General features: G+C 46.6%; 1 protein-coding gene across 1 annotated transcript in view; it reads right to left on the reverse strand.

Annotated features, from left to right (window-relative positions):
* Positions 1–323: 323 nt before the first annotated feature.
* GFI1 (growth factor independent 1 transcriptional repressor) overlaps positions 324–11,014 on the reverse strand; it is a 12,226-nt gene continuing 1,535 nt past the window's right edge. The window contains exons 2-6 of the mRNA XM_026853929.1: positions 10,724–11,012; positions 5,688–6,103; positions 5,460–5,597; positions 3,763–3,928; positions 324–1,672 (exon numbers count right to left, since the gene is read on the reverse strand). Coding sequence (XP_026709730.1) covers positions 1,494–1,672; positions 3,763–3,928; positions 5,460–5,597; positions 5,688–6,103; positions 10,724–11,012 — 1,188 coding nt within the window. The 3' untranslated portion in view covers positions 324–1,493. The remainder of the gene's footprint in view (positions 1,673–3,762; positions 3,929–5,459; positions 5,598–5,687; positions 6,104–10,723; positions 11,013–11,014) is intronic.

Raw genomic sequence — 11,014 nt, forward strand, 5'->3', positions numbered from 1 at the left:
GTTCCTCCCGGGCTAAGCAGGGACCTCTGACAGGCTACATTTCCAAAGCAGACACTTAAAACTGCTGTTTCCCCTCTAAACTCTTTTATGGTGACAGTCCTAGTTTTCTAAAGTGTAAAGAATTTAACTGAAATCAGTGGGAGCTGGACAAATAAATACACTAGTGGCGTTCCCTAATCCCAGATCCCTTGTGCAAATTCTGCTGTGACTGCATTACGTCCTTGAACGCTGTATCCCCGACTGTCACTGTGGTGTATCATTGCAATGGCTGACATTCACAAATGTGAACTTATGTATTAAATAAAAATCACTCTGGACCATCCTCAATACTTTATTAACTTAAAACATTGTTCCAATAAATATGTATCAATAAACATAAGACACTCCATAAAATCGAAATAAGAACATTTACAAACCTGTCAACAAAGTAAAAACAGCATTTTTTTAACTGAGGTACATGCAGGGTCATTTAAGGCAAATTCAGTCAATTATACTTTTATAATGATTCCTGCCCACCTCAGCTGAGTTTCCCTTTAAAAATTAAAAAACAAACCCAAATATACAAATGATGCTATTGACTAGCTATTTTCCAGTTATTACAACAAGCCCAGAGTGCAGAAGCTGGTAATGGGTCTGGACAGAAAGTCCACGCCTCTCCGGTGCTCCTGCCCTTCCCAGTCAGGATCACTTGTTGGATGGGTTTCTAGTTGTAAGGCGTAACTCTGTGCTTTGGCTTTTCCACTTGTCTTTCACCAGCTTCCTCCTCCCCAGTGGATGTAGCAAGAAGTAACCCCTCATGACTCAAACACATGCACACAGCCAGGGCTTGCACAGAGAGAGATGCCTCTGGGAGGATAAAAAGGGCCTCTCTGTAACTGTTAATGCAGCTCCTGATTTGCACCAGAACGAGAGCAGGATCAGGCACAAGCTGGTACTTTTAATTAAAAACTAGCAAGATGTCAAACTGCACAGTTCAGTCCTGATCCTCCAGGTTTTCCTGACAGAAAACCAAGAGTGTAGCCATTCAGCACTGAAACTCAACCAAGGTAAGAGGTCCCTACACCACAGTGCTGATGGCTCACTGTCATTATCATGTAAACACTGTTAAACCCATGTTTCACTGCAAGGTGATTCAAGCTACTAAAGACTTTCAAGGGGTTCATCTTGGCCATGGGATAAATATTTTCCAGCTTACAGATATCTGGTAGCTTATCTGTCTTTGGAATATCAGACTTCATATCTAAAAGGCTTATTTTCCAGTGTTATTTCAGAAACAGAGAGGGGAAGAGAAAGAGAGAAACCCCTGCCTTTAATTTCCGCTTTCACAGTCATTCAGGTTGAGCTGTCAACTCATGGCCCCGTCCTCTTCTTTCCTCTCTGAGCTCCTGGTAATGCCAGGTTCTATGCTCAGGACAGGGCTTGGGTCCAGCGGGGAAGCCAAGGGAGTCTGTTCTCATAGTGTTGTAAGGTGCTCTCTGTATTGCAGCTGGGACTCATTTCAGGCCATGCTGTGTCTCCCTGTGTCTTCGTAAATCCACCTTCCGTTGGAAGCCTTTGCCACACAGGTCACAGCCAAAGGGCTTGAAGCCTGTGTGCTTCCGACTGTGGGTGATGAGGTTGGAACTCTGGCTAAAGGCTTTTCCACACACCTGGCACTTGTGAGGCTTCTCACCTGCAAGTAGAAGGCGGGGGAGGGAGAGAGGGTGTAAGAGGCAACATGCTGCTTATGCAGGACCAGAGCAAACAGAAAATGCACACTGGGCCTCAGAGCTAATCAAAGGGATTCCTGTGTGATGACCAAAGAAGCCATTCTTCTAAAAAACATGCAATTGGGAGCCCCAAAGCATTAGCTTTGCACTGCACTGCAGCTGAGCAGGCCTGGACTTAGCTGCACCTCTATCAGCCCACTATAGTCTTGGGAGCAGCCCGAAGCAGAGAGTGCTCTCAGGACACCATGACTTGTGAATACATTGGCTGCATGGGCTCTGTGTGATTTAAACTGGCTTTGTGTTCTAGAAACATGAGGAACTGCTGGAAAGACCCCTAGATCATGCTGAATGCCTGACATTGATTATTATAGCATCAGCATGGGGGCAGGTGGAACAGATAGATGGAGGTTGTTAAGCCAAACCCAGTGATCTGGGATTTGTTCCCAAGGGAGGTATGAGGACCCTCAAGTAAACCCTGAAGGGCAGAGTTCATCCAGAGATCTGCTCTTCTCTCCATTCCCCATGCTAAAATGCTAGCAGTCACCCCAAGGCAGCACTGAAGTTCTCCTGCAGACAAATAACGTCCATGGGAATAAATCCAGCCCCCGGAACTTCTCCTCAGGAGGTATCAGTGGCAAAACTCCACTGGCCTCCATGGGAGCAGGACCTCAGTGCATTTTCACAGTGTTTATTATCACATAACGGAGAAAAGGGAACCCAACCACAAAACCAAGCCTGATTTTCAGAATGGCTTTGCACCTGCAGAGCCCACTGACTTCAGCTGGAGCAACAAACTCTGCGTGTTTGAAGATCAGATTCTTATAAAATAATACAAACTGTGCTGGAGGCTCAGTTCACAAGTGTATGCTGCATATGACAGGGATGCCTGATTCAGTTAAGGACATGGTTTTATGTTACCAATGTAAAAGCCCTGAATTTTAAATTGTGAGTTTCTGATCTCACAACAAAATAATAATTTTGACTGATTCAGAATTTGGCTAAATTCTACTTAATCAAGCCTCTTTTGAAAAAGTTATTATGGAAATACTTTTTGTGTTATTTCCTACATAGTTCATTTTCATCCAGGAAACACCTGGTGAAAAATCCCTGTAAGTTAACATTTATTGTTCACTGCCTGTCACCTAGAAAAGTCACAACCAAGAAGTGCTACATATAATGCCATCTTTCTACAGATTTGCCCTTTTTAGGCTTCACCCTTGATATCTGCTAGTGGTCACTATCAGGGAAAAGGATTTTGGTCATCTGAACCTTGGGTTTGGCCAGTACAGCTGTTAATTCATGTCTACAAGTGCTTCTGTATCTCACACATCATTTATTTCCCTCTACTTTAACTGAATGGTGCAGGTCTGAAAGGTGAGATTTTCTCTTAAAGATTTCTGATAAACCTTGAATGACATTTTAAAAACAATTTCCTTCAGTGATTCACCTTCACTTTATTAGTTTCCATGTTTATTACTAACAGTGAAACTTGAGAACTCTGCACCTCTCCTGTTCTGTATCAAACTGCAGCCATTTCTCAGAAAGTCCGGGTGGAAGTGCAGACAATCTCTGAACAAATATTTAGACTAAGAGTTGGACCCTAGGCCCTCCAGTTTAGTGTTTGATCTAGAGGAGGAGACTTCTGTTGCTCCTAGTGTAAATTGGTAGATCCTGCAAAAAGAAATGCTGCAATCAAATTCACCTGTCATTTTCCAGGGATGTCAGCAGTAAATCAAGGCTACATGAACATAATACTCTACAAATCATCTTATACAAAAGCCCTTTGAACAAACATTGGTGGATTCTATTAAGGGAACACTGATTGGATTGCGAGGATTTGGGTTATTTTGCAGCTGCTGTTCATGAAACCACACTCAAATCACCCTCCTTTGCACAAGTAGAGCTCAGATAGCATGAACAGCAACAGGGCAGTGAGAAGCATGGGGAGGTGCATGTACTGTCCCAGCTGAGGAGGAATGGACTCCTGCAGAGAGACCTCTTCAGAGACCTGCCCTCACAGTTGGGGCCAAACACGAGCAGCTGCAGGGCTGACCTGTGTGAATGAAGGTGTGTTTCTTCATATCAGATTTCTGGTGGAACCGCTTCCCACAGTACTGGCATGGATAGGGCCGGGTGTCCGAGTGGATGAGCAGGTGGGTGGACAGAGTAGAAGATCTCTTAAAACTCTTGCCACAAATCTTACAATCAAAGCTGCGTTCCTGCATAGAGAGGAGCCCAAACACACACGTTACACTACACCAACAATCACACCAGTAACAAACTGCCTAACACCACATCAGTGTTGCCCCTTCCGCCTTAGCAAGCACTTCTCCAGAGAGCTGGACTGGCCTGCAGAGACGCTAACACTGGCATGATGGCACTATAGTAACAGAAAAGATAATGCACCCTCTCCCAGTGCTGTGCTCCTCACAAAAACGTAACTGAACAGCTCTTCCTACTGACAGGAATGGCCAGGGGAGAGCAGCCCGACTGACTGGGCAGAGTCCACCTGCACATTTCAACAGGGGCCCAAGACATGATCACTCTGCTGGGAATCCCAACAGCTGCAGCGCTGTTCAGAGGCCGCCTCTAAACTGTACACAGGAAAGCGGGTGCTGAGGTCTGCTTGACTCTCCTGAGAAATCTCGGTTGCAAGCTGACTTCTGCTGGCAGGGTAACAACTATCTGCTTATTTGTAAGTCCATTAAAAGTCAAGTGAAAGGTACCTAGAGCATCTGGGGAAAACAGCTTTTTGATCAAAATAAGTGTATTAAGACCTTGCTGTCTCTCTACTCTTCCTTACACACTCCTCTCCAGTACTTTCTTCCACAATAAATCATCTCTTCTTTCTGTCCCTTAACTACCATCACACCTTTCTCTTCCTGCTGTGCTTTCATACAGTCACCTTAGTTTATGTGGTTTTTAATACACTCTCCCTGAAATGTTGTGCCCTCCTTGGACACAATATGCAGCGCCACTCTTTTCACCATTATTTAATGGGTGATATTTCCCCTCATTGTGTGCCCTGCTGTTGCACACTCATGAAATTGTAATTAAAACAGCAAAAAAACATTGCTGTAACTCTAGGAAGATTTGCCAGGTCAAGTGGGTGGGTGAAGGGCAAATATGGCACAATATCAGCAGGTGGAAAATGTTACAAGTCCTCCTACCAAAATTAACTACCATATTCTTTTGGTGTGTGACTCAGAGTGTTGAGACGGGTGAAGTCTGTGCTCTATACCTGACTGGTTGTTCAGATGTTCCCGGCACAGACACAGTGACTACAAACAAGGGAAGGTTCATTTCTCTGGGGGAGGGGAGGAAAAAGAATGAGGAGAGATGCATCGAAAAAAAGCACAATGAGTTGCTTTAGCTGTCAAAAAAAAGTCCACATCCACATTACAATTTCCAACTCCAAGAGTGAAAATTTATTATCTCTTACTTCTAGAGTGCCAACAGTGCCCATTGCTTAACAGACGCATGCAAGGTCTGGGGAATGGAAACAAAGCCTGTTCTTTAATTTGTTGATTTGCTCCTTTGCTCACTAGCTGTCCACCCTTTCCTCTGCCTGCCACCATATTCTGTACCCACAACAGCCCACTGCAGCCCTAGCATGTTTTCTGCCACTCCTCAGTTTAGATGCCCACCTACTGCCCTGCGATTGCCTTCATGGCCTCCCTAGAGCCAGCAGAAGCAAGCAGCTGGCCCCGGCCCTCAGACCTCCATCCTGGCAGTCCGCCCTGCTCTCACCTGCGAGTGCACGGCCTTGTGCTGCTCCAGGCTGACTGCATGGCCGAAGGTCTTGCCACACATGTCACAGGCAAAGGGCCTCGTGCCACTGTGTGAGCGGCGCACATGTACCTCAAGGCCATGCGGTGTGGAGAAGACCTGAAGGGAGAAAGCAACACAGGGTCAGGCTTGCCAGGGAGAAGGGGCTGGGAAAGAGTCATAACCATTGTAGGAGAAAGGGATTCCTACCTTGCTGCACTTGACACACTTGTAAGAGCCAGTGCTGATGAGCAATGGGCGGCACAACAGGTCCGACTCCACTTTGATGCCACCCGGCCCCTTCTCTTGCTGCAGCCCAGGCTGTGTCTCAGCATAGAGTCCGGCTGCTGCTGCCGGTGGCCGCTCAAACAGCCCCGGGCCTGGGGAGCCGAAGTCACCATAAAGTCCGAGGGAAGAGCTACACTCTGCACCGTAGAGGGCAGGCTCGGAGCCTCGCTCGCAGAAGAGCCCCAGAGCTGAGGTTCGCTCCAGCGGCGGGCAGGGCCTGTAGCTCTGCACAAGATGCCTCAGCTCGGAGCCACCCAGGCTGTTCCACATGTATGGTTTGAAGGGCACCGAGAAGGGGGGTGCTTCATCTAACGATGGACACACAGATCGCTCCGAGGCTGCAGAAACACAAGTGCTGGGAATTAGTGCGCTCCACAATCCAGCCACTGTCACGAGGCAAAATCGTCTCAGCCAGCGCTCAGACGTGTGCCCAAAGCCAGACCCCGTACTGCGCAGTAAGGCTGCCCTTTCATTCTAATGGGAGGACATTTTATATTGCACAGAAGGTTGTCTGTACATCCAGTACTGCCTACTCACCTGCTGTCCTAACCAAATTATTTAAAGCAGCCACCAATTTTGTCTACCTCCATCTCTGTGTGCTGAGGTGTGTACACACTGATCTGACTGTTGAGACACTAAGCAACTCAAGTATGCAACATCCTTTGGTTTTATCTGCAGATCCTCAGAAAAGTATATCCTCTGTGTCCCAAGATGGGCATCAAAGCTGACAGTCCACATGTTTAAGTTCTGATGTAGATCCCACACATCCATATAGCACATGTGACATTACAGAGGTGCCAGAAGGAGCAAGCGTACCAAGATTTACCTGTTCAACAAAACTAAAAACTGCTTGTTGCACAATTTAATACCCAAATCTAGTCACTCAACTTCATGCCACAACTGTCTGTAACTAATTGAAATAAAGAACAGCTTCTGAGGTGCCTGAATGTCATGCCTCACTTTGTCAGAAAAAAATAAACTAAGATCAGTCCTCATCTGCAATAAAATCACAGCTGTTTCAGATTGCTCCGAGTTTCTCCAAGTAAAGAAACGGAGTCCACCCAAAACATAGAAATCATTGGTATAGGCCACATTAAAAATTGAAGACACAAAAATATTTTCCTAGCAGTCATAATCAAAGCAATCTTCCACCAGGGTAAGCTCAGATGGTTTCAGCTGGCTCTAATAGGCTTGCCCTTGGCAACGGCATCTGACCAAGGCAGTGGGCACCACAAGATTATTCACACTTGGGGGGCCCATAGCAAAGTCTGATGCAACGGCAGGAACACAGCCTTTGAGATCAGTGTCTAAAGGCACAAATGTTCAGGAAGCCTTACACAGAGGAAAGCACAGCTGGGCAGGGAACATAAGGTATCAGACCCCAACTGTGTCTGCCAGAGATGCTGATTACTGCCCAAGGTGCTCTGCTTTCACTCTTCATCACAACAGGCACTGGGAGAGTCAAATGTCTCCACTGGGCAAATGTTTTAGTGAGCCAAGGAAAAGATGAATCAATTAACTGCTGAAGTGCTGACACCTTCATAGAGATACTGGCATGGCTTACAACTTGGGCTTCCAGAATAACCGCCCTTACCCGAAAACTTGTCCACCCATAATTCTCTTTTGCTTTTTCTCATTCCTGTCAGCTTCACAGATCCTATGGCTTTCTCAACCTTCAGCAAACCAAGATAACCAGGGGTGGGCTAGGGAAGGAAGGCATGATGTGTTAGGCTATCCATATGGATAGAGAAATGTTCACTGAGGGTTACAGAAGGGAGTGGGAAATTAGGTGAAAATTGAGCTTTGAATGACTTGATTGTTTCCTATCTTTCACATAATTTCAGAAATTAACAGTCTCAAATTCTTCCACTGAAATTAGCAGTCTTTTGGTTGGAAATATATGCGCACATACCGACTGGGACATTTAAACAGAGCGATGAAATCAAATTAGCTGACATGGTGCTGAGCATGATTTTTCCTGTTCTGCACTGACTGCAAAGTTGTGGTCAGCGTCACATCATCTATCTTGTGTCTTTGCAACCAGTTTCAGTGTTGCCATCTCTCACGATTTTATCGCAAGATTCAAAACTATCTTAAAGCCCCAGCTCTTGAAACTGCATGATTTCATCAGGCCCTCAGCTTTCCTTTTGTTTGCTTGTTCTTGTTTTAACCTTTTTTTTTTCCTCTTAAAGTCAACTTCTAGCCCAGACTGTAAAAAGACCCATGAAAATGTAAACCCTCGATATTTCAATACTAGAACTGAATATCCATAAGGTATTACTTACAATCTTGATTTCTAAGCTAGTCCGTTGAGTGAGAGGAGAGGGAAGGCTGACCTGATTTTTGAGCCCTTGGAACTGGCAACACAGGACACAGTAAACATTGCACCACAGATCAGTTTGCGTGCGATGTTCCTTCCATCACCTCACATGCTTTGGAGACCTCTCAAGCACAAGTGCAGGGGAGCCACACACGCAATACTTCTCAGGGGCAAGCTCAAGCCATCCAAGCCCTATACCCAGTGCAAAGGTGACCTGCAAACCCTGCTCTGTTACACCGCAGGGCACTTCTGTGTCTGCCTCTCCTTCATTCCACAGCATCTAGGCCTCCATGGGGAGAGACAGATTCTCCCTCCTCTTCCTAGCAATTCTATGCAGCCTTTCTACAGACCATTTCTGGGAGAAAAAACATCAATGCTCTTTTTTGAAGGCAAGGCAAACTCAACCTAAAATAGTTGGGAATGGATTAATATGTACAGTAAAAGAAAGATTCAAGTGTCCTCCTCCACAGCCCACAAAACACCACGCTCTCAGCACAGCTCTGTTACAGCCAGTAAAAGCCTCCCTCCAAGACTGCAGCATCAACAGGCTCATCAGGAGATACTAATATACTGCTGCACTGAGGTATCAGGCAGCTTCTGTCTATGCAAACACATGTGATTACAGACACACGTAGAAAGTGAGGTTAAATAACCAAGTGATTTGCACTGATGGAGTCAACAATGTATTAGTGTTAACAGGTATTGTGTCTGTGCATGCCTGCCTGGATCAGCAGCACAGCACTCAAAGACAAACTTGAAATTTGGCTTTCACAGTGTATTAGAGTGCAGTCTGCACCTACGTTCACTTCTTCAGATAAGGGGGTGATCGTAATACTCACCACACCTGCCCTGAGCATGATTTAGAAACATAATTTCTCATCTGCTCTGCCTGCCAAAGCACAGAAACTGTGCCCCACCGAGACAAACACAATCCTAGAAATCCCGTCTCTCACCAGTGCGTCTTCCAGAAGCAACCTAGGCTCAAATTCCAGCTTTGTGCTGAATCGGACAAAGCAGCTGGAAAGCAGAGGGGTTGGGGGGAGATGTGGGAGGAAGCCTGACTATCTAATCCTGCTGCCACTGTCTTTATCATTAACATAACGGCACCTCTCTCTATGCACTGAAGTTCATTTAACAAAGCTCTTTCCTTACAGTGCTTGGCGTCCCTTACACTCCCGTTCCTCCTGTGAATGGGATCAGACAGCCCCAGGACGGTCCTTCCCCACCTGCCCTCAGAAAATCTTGATCTGGGGAGGTCACCCTCGTTTTACAAAGATACCTTCCCTGGGTAGCTGGATGGTTGGCTGGGATCTAATGAATCCCACAGCAGGGGAAGAAATAAGTGGGGAGCAAGAAAAGGCAGAGCATCCCTGGTAAATACCTGGTCCATCTTACATCTGTCCTTTAAGCAGCTCGTGAAAGTGGTTTGGGAAAGGAGGAGCAGCACAAATCCATTAGAACAAAAATTACACACATTGCTACACTTTGTGCAGAAATATCAGCAAAAGAGAGACTGCTGCACTGCTGCATTTGGTCTGGTCTGTCATTTGCACAGACTGAAACTGTCCTGTGGCTGGCTGTGACGATACTGGGCAGCATTTTGAATGTCCCCTCAAAGGGCTTTAGGACTCCTAAAAGAGGGGGAGGCTTTAAAAATGCAAACCCGCATCATTAAAATCAGCCTTTGATATGCAAGGACACTGTAAAGTGGGAAAATCAGAGGGGAAATGGGACTAAGTATTTGTTTGCTGGTGCCTGCTGTCAGTTGGTAAAGCTGAGACAATTTTTCCTTCACTAAGACAGAAATTGTTCTTTTTTTCCAACTGTCACTTTTTAACCGAGGCAATAAAAAGTGGGTTTTATATATACGTGTTTTTGTTATAAAATGACGCCATTGTATTTTTAAACGAGATAAGTATTTGCGCCAGGCTGGGGACAGCATCTCCCACTGCTCCAACCACATCAAAGGCAAGACGAGGGAGCTAGAGACAGGCGCTGCAGCCATAAGTGTGAGTTTCCTGGATTTGGGGTGTTTAAATCTGACCGTCATTATTTTCCTCTGTTTTTTACGAATGCGTTTTTAGAAAAGCAAAAAAACAAAAAGAGAGAGAAGTGGGGGAGGGAGGGAGAAGAAGAGATCCTTTTTATAGGCAAGAGGCAAGAAATAACCTGGAAGGGAGTTAGGGAAAACGTCTAGCAGGTAGTACCAAACACAAAGTCAACGCTGTTTTCTACTGGGCTATCTATATACCTGTAGTAATGTTTACTGTTTCACAAAACATCTGAACTCTGGGTAGCAGGACCTGTAGGAAAATGCCGGGACCTTTAAAGCATAACCGGCTTGACTCTAGCAATTAATCAGAAACCAAAAAATCAACGGCCGATGGCATCACAACTTTCCCGTAGCCTCACACCCGCTGCTCCCTCAGCAGTGGGAGAAGGGCTTGAAAATCAAGAAAGAGGTAACCCGAAAACGAGTGGAAGGGACAGATTTGACTTTTCTCACTGTGTGGAAAAAGGCAAATCTGTCCCTTCCACTCGTTATCGACGGCGGCGGCCAGCCATGAGACGCTGCCCCACGGCACCGACGGGGCCACGCAGCCGGACCCTCACCGAGCGCCGCTCGCCCCGGTCCTACCTGGCGAGACGGAGGGCGAGGGAGGTCTCCAGAAATCCTCAAACTCGGACACCCTGTCACAGACGCTGCCCTCGCAGCTGGGCGCTGACTCGGAGGTGCCATCGGCAGCCTCGGTAAGGTGGGATTCCGGGGAGAAGCGCCCCTGGGAAGGCTCCGGATCGGGCAGGACGGTGCGGCACAGCCCCGTGTCCTCGGGGATCTTGCTGTCTGCGGGGCAAAGGGGACAAGGGGGGCTCCTCAGTGCGGGTCCGCGCTGGGAGCCAGCCACCTCCCGCCACGGGCCCGCTCGCT

This window comes from Athene cunicularia (genome assembly GCF_003259725.1).
Source record: "Athene cunicularia isolate RWA chromosome 8 unlocalized genomic scaffold, athCun1 chr8_part1, whole genome shotgun sequence".
Lineage (NCBI taxonomy): Eukaryota > Metazoa > Chordata > Aves > Strigiformes > Strigidae > Athene > Athene cunicularia.